The sequence below is a fragment of the Balaenoptera physalus genome, assembly GCF_965194825.1.
Source record: "Balaenoptera physalus genome assembly, chromosome: 19".
NCBI classification, from domain to species: Eukaryota; Metazoa; Chordata; class Mammalia; order Artiodactyla; family Balaenopteridae; genus Balaenoptera; species Balaenoptera physalus.
Window position 1 is genome coordinate 18,116,331 of NC_138900.1, and position 19,594 is coordinate 18,135,924.

The 19,594-nt window shown below is 57.9% G+C and overlaps 1 protein-coding gene across 5 annotated transcripts; it reads right to left on the bottom strand.

Moving 5' to 3' along the window:
- Positions 1 to 746: 746 nt before the first annotated feature.
- On the bottom strand, positions 747 to 18,114 carry KCTD15 (potassium channel tetramerization domain containing 15). 5 transcript variants are annotated; one of them, XM_082438315.1, is made up of 8 exons: positions 16,784 to 16,957; positions 15,046 to 15,141; positions 13,392 to 13,484; positions 12,567 to 12,742; positions 7,398 to 7,542; positions 4,921 to 5,045; positions 4,440 to 4,745; positions 747 to 3,265 (listed from the first exon to the last, which is right to left on the bottom strand). In XM_082438315.1, the coding sequence occupies exons 3-8, from the start codon at positions 13,455 to 13,457 to the stop codon at positions 3,127 to 3,129; spliced, it is 957 nt and encodes a 318-aa protein (XP_082294441.1). In that variant the 5' UTR covers positions 13,458 to 13,484; positions 15,046 to 15,141; positions 16,784 to 16,957; the 3' UTR covers positions 747 to 3,126. The 5 variants fall into 5 exon arrangements, with proteins under 5 accessions (XP_082294441.1, XP_082294442.1, XP_082294445.1 ...); XM_082438316.1 differs by lacking the exon at positions 15,046 to 15,141 and having other exon boundaries at positions 16,784 to 16,958; XM_082438319.1 differs by lacking the exon at positions 4,921 to 5,045 and having other exon boundaries at positions 16,784 to 16,955.
- Between the last annotated feature and the right edge of the window lie 1,480 nt (positions 18,115 to 19,594).

Consider the following 19,594-nt stretch of genomic DNA (forward strand, 5'->3'; position numbering starts at 1 on the left):
GCCCCTTTGTCAAATGTGCTAGTGGTTTGGTTTACATATACACGTGCACAAAATGAATATAGTGCAAAAGGGCCCGACCCTCCACGGCAACTCCTCACCTAGATCAGGAAGGTTCAGTATTTGGGACTAGGGCTACTCAAGGTGCTGATTCAGTGGTCAAGCCAAGTCCCAGGTGTGAGGAGCAGTGGTGCAAGAGTCACTCAAGCCAGAGTACCTTCTTGTGGCTGCCTCGGTAGATTAGAAACGAAGTGCTAGAGCTGGGTGTATAATTTATAAAATATCCTTTATTTATTCTATGGAACACAGTCAAGTGGTAGCTTAAAAAAAAAAAAAAAAAGCTTTTTAAAAGATATTTGAGCTCCGTATCAGCAGGACAGCGGCCAAAGCCACCTGCTGTAGCTTTGCAGAGTTCTCTTCTGCACGGGCAGAGGTCTGGTGGGGAACAGGGAAGTGTTGGCACAGCTATCTGTCCAGTTGCTTATAATCAAGAATAATTTATGAAGAGCAGAAGTAACACTTATATCACTGGCAACTGATCAAGAGATTACTTACAATATGGTATATTCATTCCAGGAAGCATAAAAAATGTTTGTACTTATTGTTTATGGGGACTATCTTAGAATTTTAGCATCGCTTTGGGAACATGGCACTTCTCTACAAATTTAGAAATTCCCTAAATCATACTTCCTGGTTTGTCTTAATTAGTAAGGAGATGATAAGAGTAACATTCAGTAAGGTAGTTACTCTTTTTTTTTTTTTTAGCACAATGGTTTAATCAAAATGATAGTTTGCTTGAAAATGTTAGGGAATCTCCACCAACCGGCAACCATGCTGGCTATCATACTATAAAAATCCATAAACACACGCGGCACTGAGCTGTTTCCACGAGACTTCCTTTCTAATAAACACAACACTTTCTCCTCCTCTCAGATGTGAACCGCAGATGCCAAAATGCCCATGTGCCAACTGTAGGCATGTTGCTGAGCAAAGGAGAAGGCTGGCAAGTCTGTCCAGCAAATTCGATTGTACAGTGGGATGGCGACCGCTTTGCGGCCTCAGACAGCGCATGGCTGTGGCCCGTGTCCCAGGCAGGGAGAGGCTGGTGGCCCTTACTGGCATGGGAAAGGGTCCTGGCCAGTTAGAACATAAGGACTTTGAGGAAAAATACAAAAAGGCTCATTAAAATTGGAGGCCTGCGTAAGTACATCCAAACTCCTCGGAAAGAGACGCATTGAGGTCTTGTGCTGAGCTAGGGTGACCCGTCCTCATGCGCAGGGCTGCGTGTCCCCTGGCTGGCCTGAGCCACGCATGGACTGCCTGCCAACTTCTCCTATTGCTCTGCGGGGCTCTGAAGAGGACGTCAACCTCAACCAAAAACCAGAGGGAGGGAAAAATCACAAACATTGAAGACTGGGTTCAAAAGCCCCTGGACACTTTGGGTCTGCCTTTCCCCAGCTTGCATCTGGTTAGGGGCTGTGAATCAGAATTCAGAATCTGTGCTGCCCAGGGGGGAACAGGCACAGCAGTGAGGAAACACCCACATGCAATAAACAACAGCAAGCTCAGGACCCTTGTCCCTGCCCCTCCCCCAGTTACCGCTGCTGGTTCTTCCCCATCTGAACTGAAGGAACCGAGGGAGGCATCCCATCCCCAAACCTCCCTGCGCAGCATAGAATGCTGGAATCTGGCTGCCGCTTCTGCACAGGATGGAACCTCAGTCTTTCGCTTTATAGCATCATTTATGGCATGAACTAGGAACATAATGTGTTTACACAAACACGCGACAATTGTACATCAGCATCTTTACAATATTAAAGGAGTCATATACAAGTCTACAGGCATCGTACAAGGGGCAGTCCTGGCCGGGACGCCCTGCTCACCCAGCAGTTCTCTGCGGTTTCTCCAACCCAGGAAAGAGCCATCTCGGGAGGGGAGGGGAACTGTGACAAGGCAGGTGGTATCCGTCTTTGGACCTGTCGTCTGAGAGGCAGCAGGTCTGTGAGGACCCCTCAGAGGCAGTCCTCGTTGGAATCCGGGGCCAAGAACCCAAGGTATGACTCTGTCCGGGTCTTACTGGCAAGCTAGTGTAACAACAGTCTAATTAAAATTCAGTGTGCATATGAGTGTGGGAAAATCAGAGTGGGGGACGGCTTCCTGAGCTGGGGACCCAGAGGATGCTGCTGACAGATGGGCCCCTTCACCGTGGGGCCCATTCCTGAGGTAAGGATGTGGTGTGGCCCCATGGCTGGTCCTGATGGGGTGATGACTTCTCTGGGAGCCCAGGTGTGCGCACGCACAGATAGGAATCGAAGGCCCTGGGCATTAGTTGGTCAGGTGGTTCTCAAGTGTGGCCTGTGCCCCAGGCGGCAGCAAAGGTAGGGTCTCAAGTGGTTCCACAGCTATCCATCCCCCACTCCTGTACCACCCTCCTCCCAGCAGCCCCACCCCGTGGGAGCCCAGTTTCAGCCCCTGTGGCACTGCCATCCCTGCATCTGCCCCTAGAGCAGGGACCAGAAGTCTCCAAGCCCTGCTCTGCGGGCACCTGGGCCCGAGTGTCCGGCAGCTCTTCCACCCCCCATGCAGACATGCTGCGCGTCCGACTGAGCTGAGCACCAGATAAGGAAGCGTTGGTCTTTGTCGGCCTCTCTGACTTGTGCACTGACAGTTACTTCCGTCTTAAATACTGTAGAAAAATAAGCCATCTCTGACGCAAGGAGACCCACTGGAGTCTGCCGCGTGGCGAAGGATGGACAGCTCCTCGGAGTGCACTGGGGAGGCCTCTGCTGACCCTGCCTCGGCACGTGTGGCACCGCGAGGACCGGACTGGGAGCCGAGGGGCCCAGACAACTGGTGGCCGAGTTCTCCCACCTCGGCATCTTTGGGTCACATCAACAGTCCTTCAGTGGACGTGCCTCCAGCATCCCACATTCTGTTGCCATGACACGTGGGGCCTTGGGGCTCTCTGGGAAGGCTTTGGACCCTCCAGCCCCACCCTCAGTCTCATGGCCACCGCTAAGCAGGCATAGGCAGAACTCCCCAGCACTGTTTCCTGGTCCCTGGGGTGTCCCCAGGGCCCAGAGGCCTCAGGTGGGCGCTGAGGCAGGGCCTAGTCCAGGGGCTCCTGCTTTATTCGGACAGCAGTGGGGGTGGGCTGCGGCCGCCGCTCCTCCCGGCAAAGCACGTATTCGCTGAACTGGGAGGAGTCCACGCCACCCCCGCAGGACGCAGCCATGCTGAAACCCCTCTGGAACAGCCTCTCCAGGACCTGCCGGGGAAGAAACAGGGGTCAGTCATGCCCAGCTGCAAGAGTCTGCCTGCCCTGCCTGGCGGGCAGGTGGGCACTAGCCAGGGCAAGCTACCTTCTCCTGTTAAGACACGTCTTGCTTGCTGACAGAGGCCCCTGCAGAACATCCAGCTGGGCAGCCACAGAAGGGACAGGGGCAGCCAGGCCCCAGGGCCCCTCAAACAGCCAAACCTGGATGGGCGACCACCCTGCTGCCCTCAGGGGCCCACAACCTTGACTGGGGCCCCTCTCTCTCCAGACACATGGTCCCAGGCCCCCCTCCCTCACTGAGGCCCCAGTAATAGAGACCCCGCCCCCAGCCTCTGGGCAGCCACCTGCTTCCCTGAGCTGTGAGTCCCAGATGGTTGGAGGCCTGGGGGCCCATCAGCCCAAGGGAGCTTGGGGTGGAGAGGAGGCGTCCTCCTGATGTTTGAGTCTCTGCAGGTCTCCGTGTCCACGTGGGCGGGCTTGTGCCTCTGTGAGGGCAGGGCCCGGTCACTGTGTCTGACACCTGGGTCCTGCAACTAGCAAGTGCTGACGGTTCTAGCAAGTGCTGACTAGCAAGTGCTGACGGACAGCTTGTGGGATTTTCCCCACACACAAAGTCCACTCTGCCCCAAGCCTGAAATAGGAGTCTGCTCCTGGGTCTGGAAGAGCTGATGGAAAATAGGCCTCCACTCCATGTGGGGCTTCCCAGCTCTCAGACCCATCTGGGGAAAGCCAGTCCAAACACGCACTGGGTGGCTGTTTGGGTGCTGGTGGCCCCGGTCAGCATGAGGAGGAGGGGGGCTCCAGGCCGCCGCCGCTCTCAGCCTCTGACCTGCTGCTCCCACTGCCTGGGTTTAATTTGAATCCAAAGTCAAACTCTGGGTGTCAAATGAAGCACACTTTGTTAAAAATACTCTAGGCCATTTTTATAGAACATCCTTTTGGGGAAAAAAAAAAAAGCATAGATCAATTTTTTTAAGTCCATCCCCCAGGCGCCATCATTTAATTATGAGCGGGACATAAATTATGCATCGACACATTGTTGCCTTTTCTGTAAGATGGCACGGAGGGCCTCGCCATTGCAGGCACCGAGCCTCCCTCCATCTCCCTCTGCCGCCGGAGGGCGTCGGGGAGGCACGGGGGGAGGCAGCGGCCGGCCAGCCCTCACCTGCACCGAGTTGAGCCGGCAGTAGCCGTTGAGCGGGAAGCGGATGACGTGCGTGGGGTCCTGGTTCCAGCCGGCGTTGACCGAGTTGCACATGACGTCCCCGGTCTCGGGGAAGACCTCCTCGATGAGAGCCTTCTCGCCGCTGAGCGCGATCCGCTCACCCAGGTCCGGCGTGACGCGCACCACCAGGCAGTCGCAGGCCCGGCTGCGGCGCCGCTGCTCCTGTTCCTGCTGCCAGCGCTCCAGCTCGCGCACCATGGGCTGCAGCTGGTAGTAGCGCGCCTCCTCGTACAGCAGGCTGAAGTCCTGCGGGCACGCGCACACGGGTGGGGGAGGTGGGGATCTGCCCTTCCGGCTCCAGGGGGCACCCCTCTGAGACCCCGCACCCCCAGGGCACAATGTGGTCTGGGATGGTTGTCCCCATTGTAGGGATGGGGAAAACGAGGCTCGGGTGAATGTGTGCCCAAAAAAAAGGTCTTGCCTCCATCCAGGCAGCAGCTGGTGTGCACCTGTCCCAAGACCCCCTGAGCTCTTCCATCCGGCCCCAGCACTGGGGGTGGCTTCATCCCCCTGAAGCAGAGAGAAGCCTCTGGATAGACCCGGAGGCTACATTAGAGGAGCCAGAGGCTGTGCAGATGCCTGGAAACCTGAGGATTTCTCGGCAAGGCACAGGGCAGCCCCGTCCTCACCTGCCCTGGAGGAGTTCACTGCGGAGCAGGGAGGCGAAACAGACCTGTCTGGGTTGGATTTTCGGCATCATTATCTACCAGACCTTCTCTGAGCCTCAGTTTCCTCATCTATAAAATGGATGTAAACACCCAGCTCAAAGAGGGGGTGAAGCTTAAAGGACAACAAGATCGGCCCCTGCCCTCACAGGCAGTGTGAGGAGGTGTCTGGGGGGACACCCATCTCTCACCAGCAGCCCACTCCTGGGCTGGCGGGCTCACACCAACCACCCCTCAGGCCCTGATGATCAGACCATTGCCCCGGTCAAACACATGTCCACCCACACCCACCCCAGCCCTGAGCAGCTGAGGACCCGTGACCACACCACTCAGCTCAAGTCCGGCTGGTGAGCCTGAGGACCCCTGGGGGGAGGCAAGGAAGCCCAACCCCCAAAGCCGGGCCCACCCCACTGTCCCTAAGTCCGTTCCTCCTGCTGACTGACCCCAGCTTTTGGAGTCACCCCGAGGGAAGACTCCCCAGGCCTGTCATCAGTCAAGAACCCACCCTGTGGAGCTAGAGACTGTCATACAGAGTGAAGTAAGTCAGAGAGAGAAAAACAAATATCGTATATTAACACATGTATGTGGAACCTAGAAAAATGGTACAGATGAACCGGTTTACAGGACAGAAATAGAGGCACAGATGTAGAGAACAAACGTATGGACAGCAAGGGGGGAAAGTGGCGGGGGGGGGATGGTGGTGGGATGAATTGGGAGATTGGGATTGACATATACACACTAATATGTATAAAATAGGTAACTAATAAGAACTGCTGTATAAAAAATAAATAAAATAAAATTCAAGAATTAAAAAGAACCCATCCTGTCCCTCCACAGGGTTTCCTCAGGGCACCATGCCGGGCCTCTGCTCTCATCCACACAAGGTCTGAAATGATATCTGCAAACCAACAACCCCACTTCCTTCCTCATAGCCCAGAACATCTCCCCCGGATGCCCCACCAGCTCTTCCACACAGGACTGCGGTGCCACTCTCCCCCAGCCTGTTCTACCCTGGGCCTCCACACGTCCACTCAGGACTCAAGCTGCAGGCCAGAGGCACCTTCGAGAGCCCCCGACCCTCACCATCCACACCTGTGGCTTCTGCATCGTTTTCCTAAGCGTGAATCTAATCTACCACTCTGTTCCACCTTCACTGCCTCTACCCTCCTGCTCCCCCCCGCATCCTTTTCCACACAACAGATCTGATGGTCATGCCCCTACTCACAACCCTTCCACTGCATTCAGGGTAAAAAGCCAAATGCTGAGCCGGCCACCAAGGTCCTGACACCAAGCAGCAGCCTTCCTTCCTGCTCTTCCCTTCCCAGTTCATATGGTCCCAGGCTGCCACGTATCCAGCTCCTTGCCCTCCCCTCGCCCCTCCCCACCAAGGCCCTCGCACCCGTCTGCCCCCGTTCCTCCGCCATCACCCAGAGAAACAGCCTTGCCTCCAAACCCTCCCAGGCCCGCTTTCCGCATCGTTCACTCTCACAGTACTCTCTGCTTCTCTGAAGCGTTTGCCCCTGTGGAATGCAAGTGTTTTTTTGTTCATCATCTGTCTTCCCACTAGACGGTAACCACTGTGGGGACAGGAACCATGTCTGCCTTGTCTTTCACTGCATTTTCAGCCCGAGTTCGGCTGTTGGCACCCAGGAACTGAATTGAATGAAGGATAAAACAGCCCCAGGGCCACTGGGTCCTCTGGGTGGCGGCAGGAAGAAAGAAAGGAAGGACGTTTGCTGGTTGGAGCTGGGGTAGCCCAGGCATGGGCTTCCTGCCTCCGGGATCCCCGTGCCGTGAGGGGCCCAGCACCAGAGGCAGGACTCTTGGAACCAGGTCGGCTGCCGCAGACAGGCTCGCCCGGAGACCTGGGGGCAACCTTCTGTGTAAGGGTGTTTGGTTTGGATCAGTTTTCCCCCTGCCAAGTGCCTACAAGGAACAGATTTGGGAACCTCTAACTCCTGTAACTCCGGCACACGACAGTCCTTCAACACGACAAACATGAAACCGGGGTAAGCGCCACTGCCGCTGCTTAATTGTTGTTACACCCTGATAAATAAGCTAAAAATGTGAGAAAACAAAATTAGTTTAGAAAAACTGATTTAGCCCTCGGCTTCATCGTTTAAGTTTTTATGGTTGCCATGACAACTGTGGGTCCATTTATTAAGTCACAGCCTACCCTGTGTAATGCCACCGCACAGGCAGTGTGCCGTGCAGCTGCCGGCTGCGGACTTACCTTGAAGTCATCTGGGAGCAGCAGTTTCGACGTCCGCAGGAAGCTCAGGACATAGCGGAAAATCTCCCCATCCCGGTCGATGAAATAATGTTGCTTCAAACTGTCCAGGACGATGGGCTCGGTGCCATTGAAGAGGCGGCTTATTCTGGGAGAGATGGGAGCGGAGATGCGGGATGGAAGGGCGGGTCCACCTGCCCCAGCCCGACTCCTTAGAGCTCCCCCTGCTGGAGGGGCGAGGGGCCTTACATGGGTGACTCTGGGACAGCGCCAGGACTGAAAAGGATGCCTGCACATGCCAGCGGCAGCCAGGCCACAGTCAGCAGGGACACCAGCACGTGCACACACCCCGCCTACACTCCCAAGCCACAGCCAGAGAGAGACACACCCAGCTCTATACCCCCGCCTGCCCGCTGACACAGGTTACAGGCCTGGAAAACCACAGCGAGACACAGACACAGCCACCTCGTCCCACGCACACAAACCCGTGCCAGACAGAACTGCCCAGAAGACCCCCACTGACCATCAGACACACCAGCTCACAGCCACCTGCCCAGTGAACACATGTAAACCGGCTGACACACTCCCAGGTCACACACATCCACCTCACCCCACCCGCGTGAACGAGCATCGGACAGGGCACACCCGGGCAGCAGGCACAGCGTCACATGGTCCCCTCCCTCACAACACACAAATCACAGGCAGACCCAGACACATCCCGGTGAGGGACACACCAGGCAGCACGGGTCCACCAGAGACACAGCTACGTACACTCAACAAACTCACAGACGAACCACCCACAGCCCTGCGCTCGGGGAACCCTAGGGGAGAACAGAGGCAGGCACCGGGGACAGCACGTGTGTGTGCAGCTACAGTGCACGCACATACACACACACACGCATACCCCAGTGTGTACACACATACCAGTGTGGATGCACACAGAACAGTGCACACACGTGCTCGAATGCGTGCATGCGTGCTACAGCGTGTGCGCACCGGGGAGGGGACCGCAAGGGGAGACCAGGTCCCAGCACCCCATCTTCTGAAGGGCAGTGGCTCTGACAGAAGCATGGGGCCTGCAGGAGGCTCTCGGGGCGCCCTGATGCCTGGCCCCCTCCACTCCAGCGGGGAGGAACCAGGCCTCCCCATTTCCCAGGGCGGCAGGCTCTGGTTTGGCTAACTTCCCCTGCAGACCCCAGGCCCCGTTGGGGAGCGTTAGGACACCCCGAAGAGGGGTGGGGACAGCCAAGAGCTTGACTCGGGAACCGCAGGGAGGTCGGCAGGGTCTCCCCAGGGGCAGCACCGCCAGACATCCTTCAGCAGACAGGCAGGGCCACACACACGTCCCCAGCTGGACCCTGCACAGCCTGGGAGAAAGGTGGCCCCGACCTGGGCCCCAGGCCTTCCAGCCCAACCTGTACAAGCCGAGGCTTAGCCCCCTCACTCTACCTGCACCGGCAAGACCTCCCAGGAGGGCTCCCCCCTCCCTCAGCTGCCCACTCCTCCATCTGCTCCGCGTCACTGCTCCTCAGGCCCTGCCCCACTCCTGCCACCGTGCGCCAGGGCAATGAGCTGGGCAGAAGCTGAGGGGTCACGGCACCCAAAGCCTCTCTCGGGGCCTCCTATTGACATCATCCACTCTGGTGGCCTGGTACACTTCGGGCATCGGCCAGGAGGGTCTGCCCAGGGGTAGAGTGACTAACCTGTTCTCACTCTGGGGACATGGCCCAGCGGGGCTGTATAAAGGGCAAGGCTGCCTCGTAGATGGGCAAGAGCAGGCCAGAGCCCACGGGGAGGTGTGGAGAGGCCTGAGCCTGTGGAACCAGTGCTGCGGTCACCCAGATACAACTCATCTCACAGCTCCAAAGGCCACGGAGCCCTATCCACCCCCAGGCCTGGTGACAGTGATACTGGGGAACACAGCCCCGCTGGAAAGCTCTGTGGGCTCCATGGCCTATTCCAGGCCTCAAACTCCCCAAGACCTAACCTCGGCAGAGCTTGGGCATCCAGATGTCAGAATAAGGGCCACCCAGCAGCCCTGGAGACAGACAGGACTGAGCGAGGCTGCCAGGTGCCATGGGCAGTCATCAGCAGGCTGCTGAGGGACCCCACGTGGCACCAGCAGGAAGAAGTAAGAGCCATTTCCATAGGTTAGCCAGCAAGTGTGCAGCCTCAGCCTCCCTGCAGAATTTTCTCCACCCTTCCTGGTTGAGCTCAAGCGCTGTGTGCAGCAAGCAATGTTCCACGGCTGTTTGTGTTGCAAATCCCTCCTGACATCAGGCTGTGAAGCTCCAGACCTGTTGGTCTAGAGGACTCCCAATCCACCACATTCCAGGGCTTCCTGGGTTCTAGGTTGTCTTATTGGTCCAAGGCCAGAAGGCTCTCAATCTGCCTTATTTCAGGACTGGCTGGTTCTAGGTCTTTCCACAGTTCTGTGTCTCTTCACAGACTAAGGCCTTTCATGCCCTCAGGGTCTGAAGTTATCAAGGACAGGAGCAGCTTGAGGGAAGGTTAGGACAGTCACTTCAAAGGGAGCTCCCGACACGTGTGTGGTGTTAAGAGTCCATTCCCACCCCAGGCCACTCTCTGAGGGAGGCTGCAGGTTCGGGGTACCAACCTCAGAAGCCTTCCACAGAATAAGCTGGCCAGTTCTGACCCCAGCTGATAGGGGTTGTCTTCTTTCTCTTCTTCTTTCTTTCTTTCTTTCTTTAAGCTTTGGCTCCAATTTCCTGCATGTTTCAGTGGCAGGTTTTATTAGTTCTAAAGTTCCTGGACATCTTAATTTGCTGCTTCCCACAGCGAGGATGAACGCAAGCGTGGGGCTGCCACGGCCGGAGCTAAACGATGTCCAGCAAGTGCGGTGACAGACACAGGAGTTCACTCCCAGCCCCGGGCAGCTGCGCGGGGCCGGCTCTGGGCGAGGACCCGTTGGCGCTCCCTGCCTTGCAGCCACCCTGACCAGCCAAGAACCAGAAGCCCAGGCATAGCTGTGTGGACACCAGGACCTGAGGGGGTGGGGAGGTCTCCCGGCATTGTCCAGGGTGGGACTTTGCTGACATCCAGAACTCCCTCCACCCCGGGTGACCTTAACACAATTCTCCATCTCCAGGTGACCTATATACATCGGTGACCCTGGGTGAGGGATTGATCTTTGTTTCCAGAATTAGTGAAAAACAGTTTTTTAATTTTAATAATTTACTCAGTGAAGGACGAGAGAGATCTGAGGGGCTCTGGCCAGCAGAGCTGCCCAACCCACTTCTCAGGCCTGGCCTGACCCACTGTCCTGACTGTCCTACAGGTCCATCCCCCCCCCCCCGCCCCCATCCCCCCCTCCCCCGCCTCTAGGCCAAAGCTTCAGGCCCAAGGAGCAGCTCTCCTGTGAGCTGGAAGCCATCCAGGCAGAACAACAGGTTCATCCTGAGGCTCAGCCCCAGGGAAGAATGCAGCCCGCCACCCCCTCTGGGCACATCCTGCTGGCCCGAGGGTCCCACAGGTCATGGCCCCCCGGCAAGATGGCCCGCCCCACGTCAGAGCAGGACAATGGGTGAGGATGGGCTGTGGGTCTGGGAGGGGAGGACCACGCCCCTGCCCACCCTGCTCCAGGCAGCAGCCTGGAGGCAGAATGAGGCGGCCATTCCCCGCAGGCCTGGGCCATGATGACTCCAGAAAGGCAAGTGTCTGATTTCAGGAAACACTCTTCAGAGAGGCTGTGGGCAAGGGTTTTATGAATTTCACTCGCAAACGTCGTCAACCGATTAAGGGATGATCTATCTCAAACAACGCACGAATGCCGCAGAAGGCAAAATTGAAATTAAATAAGCAGAATCCATCTCCCATCCTAGACAGGGCTCTGCCAGAGAGTGCCAGGCCGACCCAGATGACGTGGCCTCCTGGATGCTGCCCCCTCCTTGGCCCCCAGGTCACAAGTGCCCCAGGCCTAGCCTCTGTCTGCTGAGGGAGTGAAGCTCCAACCGCCACCTGCACCCAATTCCCCAAATTCTGAACGAGACACTGCATCCGCCTCCAGCACTCCCCGCTGGAGGGCACCACCCCGGCCTCCAACGAGCTCCCAAAGCCGCCACTTCCACACGCTGAATCCTCCGTGCTCTGAGCAGCCACGCCAGCGACGAGGCAGCCTGATCAGAGAGCTTCCCAGAGCCGATCCCCCTCTCTGTCTGGGGGATTAATTAACTCCTCTTTTTATTTTAAATGTCTAAAACAGAGGTGATGCCCTGCAGCCGTGGCCCTCCCGCTGCCAGCCCTCAGTGGTGGCCGCCTCGCTGTACCAGGAGCAAGCAGTCCCAGGCTCAGCAAGCAACATGCGGCATCATCTCCAGGAGATGCTCAGAGACCCATCCCACCTCTGGTCAGCCCTGCTGTTATAGGGGGAAACCAGGTCTGCCCCTAGGAGAGAAATGCCTGAGAGGCAAAAGCAGGAGAGTCAGCAGTGCCCGGCGCCTCCCAAAGATGAGTCCAGGAGTCAGGAGCACCGGGGAGCTGGGCAGAGTGTAAAGCTCCCTGTAGGGAGGGTCTTGGTCAGAGGCGCTTTGCCCACTGATGGCGGTATGTGGCTCACGCTTATCCATAGCTGTGGATATTCCCGAACATCATGGAATTCCTAGCCAGTCACTGCAACCCCCCCAAATCCAAGGGAGCCTGCTGCTAGCCCTTTAGGGTCCAGCAGTGGCCACCCAAACAGGCAAAGATGACAAATTGCAGCTCCCCCTCATCCTTCCCCTTATGCTCTATCCCAAGGATTAGACTCGGAAATAGGATGAACTATTTCTCCCCAGCATGACCCCAAGAAGTACGCAGCATTGCTCACGAATGGTCCCCTGCAAAGGCCAGGCTTGAGTCTCGCTCAAGAGTAACATGATGGAACATGAGATTCCCCAGCCAGCTGCTGGCCAGCGGCAGGTGGGGCTGGCTCTGAAAAGTGGCCTCTGCCAGTGAGTCAGGAACTCCACCTAACACTACTAATGCCACCAGCTCAGGGTCACAAGTCCCTGTGCAAAGCAGCCATTAACAGGGAGACTCAGCTTCCTAAACCCTAGCTCCCCAGGTCTAGGAGCAGGGGGGCCTTGGAGAGCCCTGCGTGTTGGCTGGTAGCAGGCTACAGATGCTGCCTGTCACCACTGCACGCCCCGGTGCCATGAGGGGCTTGGCTCTTACCTGGAGTCAGGGTACTTGGTGAGCGTGGCCAGGCTGCTGGTGTACATGTGGCCGCCCACGTCGATGTGCACAGGCGCGTTGGACTTAGTGAGCTGGGCTGGCAGTGGGATCCCCTGGGCGGCCAGGGGAGACACAGGCGACCGGGTGAGAGACAACCGAGACATGCTTCCTCCCTCCTGGAGTTGGAAACAAGGCACAAAACAAGGGTTTCTCCACGACGGAGCTATGCACTCCTTTTATTGCCAATGTGATCACAGATCTAATCAGATCACTTCTGCCTGTGCCTGATCACATATTCAGCTGACAAATTATGGCCACCACTGTAATTAAGTGTATTTGCATCATTTTCTTCAAAGTACCAGAGGGAAAAAAGAAAGATGCTTATTAGCAATAAGAAATCAAGAAAAAAAATTTTTTTTCAAGGTGTCAGCCTCCAGGGGCATAAAACAAACTGCAAAATTCTAATTAAAGGTCGTGGGCTTATGTGTTAGATGTGAAATATCCCCTGACAAACGAATCACCAATTTGTGAATTGGGATTCAGGGGTTTTTGCAAGTTTGTCTCAGTAACGAGACACCTCTAAATTAGTGACTTCCTCAGCACCTAAGGCGTTGAGTTTTATACATGTAGTAAATTTCACATCAAATTAAGAGCATTTTTGTTTCAAAAAAAAATACATAATCGTACGGTCAGTCAACAGCCATCTCTTGAATGCCACAGCTATGGCTGCGGCTGCGAGGAAGGGCAGCCAGTGAGCTGGCGCTTGGGAAGAGGGCGAAGAGGAGGACACCAGCCCTTGACCCAGCCCACCCTGCTGGCTCTCACCGCGGTGCCAGTGCTGCCGTGGGCGTGAAGCGAGGACCCGCTCGGCCGCTCCTTGCGGTGAGGCATCTAGGCTTCCATCGCTGCCCAGAGTATCTGCGGGAAGCACCAACACAACCAGACAGGACTTACTCCTCAGTGGTCCTGGGCGCCGTGTCTCCCAGTCAAAGATGCTTACAATCCTCCTTTATGAACATGCGTCCCAGGACCCCATGCCCTACCACACTGCCCACTACTATCCTGCCCCCACACCCCAAAGCAAGCCTCTGGGCCATAGGAGATTACTTACACACACACACACACACACACACACTCACTCACTCACACATGTGTTTTCAGGGCAGCTCCATGTCTGCTAATTCAGCTAATGACAGTACTGAAACATATGCTCACCATTATTGCCCCCAAAATGTTTCAGAACAAATCCGATTTTCTTGGTATTTTGCTTTCGAGACACGTTACCAAGCATGTCTCCTCTTGCTTCAGAGAAAACCCTGGGAACCACAGCTCAGAGAGGATCCCCCCACCCTCCATGGGCTGGGGAGCCCCAGGACCTCTCTGAACACCGTCTCTGCAGTGTTAAGATGCAGTTTGCAACTGGCTGGACACAGAGAAGCCAGGGAAGAGCGAAAGTCACTTAGGAAGCCATCGTTCCCCCTGTGGCTCCTTAGAGAAGAAAACTTGTCTTTGTTTGCCCAGCCTGCACCTCTGCAGTTTCTCCCCAGACCCCGGGAATGGTCTTGTCTGTGCCTAATATATTCCAGATCCCTTTGGGATCACAGCCCCAAGGCATTAGAAAGCTGGCCAGAAGGAGACAGCAGCTCAGCTAATGAACACTCTCTCCTGCCCCTCCCCACAGTCAGTCTCCTCTGAGCCGCAACCACCTGAAATAAGATTGTCCCACAGTCTCTAGAAGCTGTCTGAGAACACTCTGTAGGCCCTATGCAGGAGAGCTGGAGAAGAGCAGGTTTAAGCAGACCCTTCCACTGACCTGGGGCTGGGGGAGACGTGCACAGTGGCTATCATGCCCCCGCCCCCACTGGCTGCCACACACCTAAACCTGGACTTATCCGTTGCAGGTTTAACTGAACCTCTCTCAAGGATTGACTCTGTGCCTTGAAATTCAACATCCAGTTTTAATACATGAACCAAGGTCCAATGAGAATCAAATCCTGCAAATTTAAGCCAGGTCACTCTCCCAGGATTTGTCCTGCCCTCGGTGTCCTGGCAAGTCCTCTGACAGGAAACGGGTGGGGGTGGCTATTAGCAGACAGTGATGTTTAACTTCTAGCTGTCCAGGGTCTGCTGCTTTGGGCATTCCTGAGTTCCCGCAAGCTTCAAAAAGAAAACCAGGTCACTTATCTCAAGGAAGTTCTGAGAAACCAAAACGTATCTCAGGAATGGGCTATCCTGCCCTGGGAGGCTCTGCTAGGGAGGAGTCAGAAGGAAAGCCACACTGAGGATAAACTGTGCTGGAAGGAATTCCGATGGAACGTCCATCAAAGCGGACTGCACAATGCCGGCCCTACTGCCAGGACACTACTCAGAAGTGACGTTTAACACCAAGTACCCATCACAAAAGCTGTTCCATCCTGTTCTCACCCAGACTTTTCCATCGCAAGCACCACCTGATGTTCATGGCACACCAGAAACTCACCACTGGAAGCCCCAGGCTGTACGCCTTGCCGCGAACCTCCACTGCTCCCTCCGACAAACGCATCTGTGCTGGACAACGACCCTTTCCCCGAGACCACTGCCAAGGTCAGAAGCATAAAGTGGGTGCAGGAAGAGACACAAGTTCATTCCGCCAGCACCAGCATCAAACCCACGACCAGCCCCAGCTCGCCACGGCCCTCCCGAGGCTCAGCCAAACCGCCTGTTGCAGGGGCCTCGGCGGTAGTGTGCTGCCCGGCCCGCGGGTTTCCAAACTGGCTGGGTATTGACCCGCTTCTCCAGGCTGCGGCGGGAGCCCGGGGTCCCGCGCCCGCCCGCCACCGAGCCCCGCCCGCCCGAGCAGAGGGAAGCGAGCAGAATGCCACGCTCATTTACACACAAAATGATTTTGTGTCCCATTGTGCTCGCAGTTGTTCAGCTCTCTGGGGGTGATTAAACTGGCTGAGCTGCGGCAGCTTGAGACGATTTCACTAAATCGCTTCTTCGTGAAGTCGCTTCTTTGCTAAGCTGTTATTTTAACCATAAAAGGTAAACAGAAGGCGGCTCAAGAACTCCCTTCAGGTCTGCGCCCAGGGCGCCAGCCCCAGGCAAGAGGGCCAGGGGCCTGCAGAATTGTCCAGGGGGCGGGCCGGAAGGGAGGCAGGCGGGCCACCTGGCGTGCGCCAGCCCGGCCGCGGAGCCCGCCGGCCGGTGTGAACTTCGTTCGGGGCGGCCGGAGCCGGCTGGGTGCAGGCCGGCGGCGCCACGGGCGGCGGTGGCCGCGGCACCCAAAGCGCCTGGCAGGACCGCGAGGGTGTGCGGCACGGGCGGGGCGGAAGACAAAGTTAAATCAAGAGGCAGACACTTAGAGACCACAGATGGGAAGCTCGCCTAATTAAGGACGTAAAAGCGCTTTTGTTCTCAAAGTTTATTGTTGCCGGGATTTAAAAAAAAAATTAATTGAAACTAATGCTGTTATTCAATCGTGCGGTTAAATTCCTTCATGCACATTTGAGACGCGGAGTGAAAACTTGAAGCTGATCTTTCTGCAGTCGGAGGTGGGGGGCGCGGGAGGACTGAAACGCGCTCCAGCTACGGGGGAGGGGGGCTGTTTGCGAGTGTGCCGGTGCGCGCGTCCAGGTCAGGGGGTACCGGCGGGAATCGGGGATCCGGAGGCGGCGATCGCATCTCCGCGCGGCCCGCCTGGGGCTCCAGACCCCGCGCGCTTGGGACGACCACCAGACCGCCAGCCCCTCCCGCTCCGTTTCGGACTCGCGGGTGGGCGTCAGAGGACGCACATCTGTCCCGTTGGAGACTTTTTCTCTCTCTGATTTGGACACCAAGCCGGGTCCAGTCAGCCGAAGCCCCAGCTGCGTGAGCCGGGTTCTGACCCCGGAAACTCGCCGGCCCTGCAGGGCGCTCGGCCCTGCACTGAGGCCCGAGTGCCGGGACCTGAACACCCCCTCACCCCCACCACCCCGTGCGGCAGGAAGCTCGGTGCCCGCCCGCGTGGGGAGGGTCCACCCGGGGCCAGGGCCGGCCCACGTGGGCAGTCCCCCCCCTCCCGCACCAGGCCTTTGTGCTGGGTGCCCCCGTGCCGCCAGCCCCCGCCGCCCTGCACCGGGACAAAGCAGCCGCCCCTCCCACGTCCGAATCACGGCCGGGCGACTTTCTGGGTATCGCAGCCACTTTAGGGACAGGGGTGCGCGTCGCTGAGCGGTGGCCGCCCGCGCGGGGCTTACCTCGGAGCCGGAGCGGCGGATCGGACTCGGGCGCAGCCCCCGCCCCGCGCAGCCGCTGGTCTCGGGCGCCGGGCGCAGCCTCGCCGCCTCTGCTCGCTGCGCGGGTCGCTCCGGTCTCGTCCTGGAGTTACTTTCTCTCTCGCCCCCAACCCTCCCCCCACCCACCCCTCCCGCCCCGGCCCCCGCTTCGCGCGGCCCCTCGCGGCGCGGCGCGCCGGGGCCTCCCCTCCCCGCCCTCCCCTCGCCTCCTCCCCTCCTCGCGGCGGCCGCCGCCGCCTCCTCTTCGCGCCGCTCTCCGGCTGCCCTCCCGCCGCTCCCACCTCCTCTCCTCCCTCCTCTCTCTCCAGCGGCCTTCCCCGATTGCTGGCGAGAAAGCCAGCCCCCCACCTTAGCCCGTAGCCCGCGCCCCGTCGCGGCCGAGCCCGGACGCAAAGGGCAGCGATCCGGCTCCAAATTACCCAGCGCTGCGAGCGCGAGCGGGAGCGCGCGGCGACTCCTGGCTCGGGGCTCGGCTGCGCCGCGGGGCAGAGGATTACAGTCGCAATTAGCTCCGCGCGCCCGCGCCTGCCGCGCTTGGCGACAAAAATGCGCCGTTTCCCTTCCTTTAGCCGGGCGATCACCACCCGCCTCCCCCGGAGTCCGCGCCTTCCCGCCGGGGCCTCCGCCAGGACCCTCCCGGGAGCGGTGCGCCCAGGCCCCCGCGCCCTCCGCCGCCCAGCCCCCCGCCCCCCGCCGGCCAGCCACGCGGCGCCCGGGCCTCCTCCGGGCTCGGGAGGGGGTGGGGGAGAAGCTGATTTTAATCATTGTCATTTCATCTGATGTAATATTTCCCCGGGCGCTTTCAGCTGGGCATAAATTTTCGGCTCCCAAATAAGTAACACAGGGCACGTTTCTCACATTTCTTGACTCCTCGGTTACAAAGAGGAGAGCAGCCGCCGCCGCGGCGCCCGGGGGTAGGGGCGGGACTTGGGAAGAAACTGGGCTGCGAATCGGCCGGGGCTGGAGAGGAGCCGGGGGCCGGTGCCGCCCCTCCCCCTCCCTGGCCTTCCTCTCCGGGTCTCTGCCCCGGCTGCCCCTCTACCGGGGAGCAGCGCCGCCCGTGACGTCTGCGGACACGGGGTCAGCCACCGCGGGGGAGGGGCGCACGGGGGGCGCCCGGCCGGACCCCCGCGGCCAGACGCGCCATTTCCTTTACGCGCGCGGCGCGATGGAGACGTCTACCACCAAGACTCCCCGCGGCGCCGAGGCCTGCGCCCGGGGCGTCCCTCCTGGTCCCCGAGTCGGCTGCCCCTTCCTCCTCCTCTTCTACCTCCTCCTCCCCTTCCTCTTTCTCCTGTTTCCCTTGCGCCCCGCCCGTCCCCCCTCCTCCTCCTGGACCATTTCCCAGCTCCTAGGAAACGGAGCGCGGAGCCTCCGGTGCAGTGCGCCCGGCCTGCACTGCGCCCCCGTCCGGCTCCGGGGACGCCCCGGCCAGAGCCAGGCTCGAGCTGGAGGACCGGTGCGCTCCGGCCGGGAACGGCGCCGGGGCCCACCCCCACCCTGAGCTCCAGCCGGACCTGGACGCCCTCTAGCGGCTTCACTCACGGGGGGCGCTGGGGGCGGCCCGGAGCGGGGGCGAAGGGGCGCTGGTGGAAAGAGGACAAGGTGGGGGCCTGCCTCCCTTGACCAGGAGACCTCGCGCGTGGAAAGAGGGCCCGGACCGCCGTACTGTAACTTCTCCACGCGAGAATAAGGAGAAACTTTCCTCCTAAGGGAAGGTTTTATTTATTTATTTACTTTAGAGCTCGCACTACAGGAGAAGGGGGAAATTTTCTCATTAAAGTTACATCCCTGCAGTTAGTTCAATTACTTGATATATGCAGAAGATGTTGTAAATTTATAGATTTAAATAGCTTACAAAGATGCCGAAGGCCCCATCAGTTAATTTCCTTAATTTATGGATTCTTAGCTGCTCCTTGAAGAGAAAGGGGCCCTGGAAGTAGGTCAGGGATCTGTGCAGCGGCTCCAGCACGGCCCATGGGCTGCCCACTCTGCTCCCCACGCCCTGGCGCCCCCGGGCTTCTGGCTCCCAGCTCGGGCCTGACAGCACCACTGTCTGCTCTCTACATCTCGGCCAGGCCCAGCAGGTCTGCTTTGCTCCTTGGTGACTGCCCCAGTCTCTCCAGGGCTACGCAAGGCCAAGGAGCAGCAAAGCCCCCATCTACACCCACCCCACCCGGCACTGAAGGGATGGGCCCAAATAAGAAGTAAAACAAGTATCCAAATACTTTGACCTCCTGTGTCCTCCCTTAAATGCTGGCTGGGATCACAAATGGAGAAAGGCGTGTGTGGATACCCCACACTTCTTCAGGGAAAGAGCCTTCCCCCTTCTCAAGCCTTGGAGTGCTTGGGGGGTAAGAGGGAGGCATGAGAAAGAATGCTCCAGGCTCCCGTTTGAGGAGCAGAGACCCACTGAAAACTTGCTTGTCATGGGGCCACCCCTGTGACCCCATCGCCCCTCACCCCTCTCCCCTCACCCGCTAGGTGCCTGCTAGAGCTTCTTTGTTTTGTGTTCAATATGGATGAATATATACATATAAATTAATACTTAGAAGATGGGTATAAACTAAACTGTTTTAGGAAGCCACATGGCGATGTGATTAGTATTGGTATTCATGATTTAACATTTCTTTTCCCACTAGATGAAGTTTCTAAGATTTGCAAGGTACGTGTCAAGGACGGGTGTATAAATGGATTTTTATTTATTCACAACTCCAAGACTAATTGCTTCTCTTTGCCTCAAGGCCATGAGATTGGTTTTAATATGACACT

What these genes read in the sequence shown, in the direction of transcription:
- KCTD15 (XM_082438316.1), bottom strand. Translation starts at nt 13,457, where the DNA reads ATGCCTCACCGCAAGGAGCGGCCGAGCGGGTCCTCGCTTCACGCCCAC. An exon ending in CAGCTGCTGCCTGGATGGAG is followed by an intron (nt 4,746 to 4,920) that starts GCAAGACCTTTT and finishes GCGTGCCCGCAG; the next exon opens with GACTTCAGCCTGCTGTACGA. An exon ending in GCCGGCTCAACTCGGTGCAG is followed by an intron (nt 3,266 to 4,439) that starts GTGAGGGCTGGC and finishes CTTCCCCGGCAG; the next exon opens with GTCCTGGAGAGGCTGTTCCA.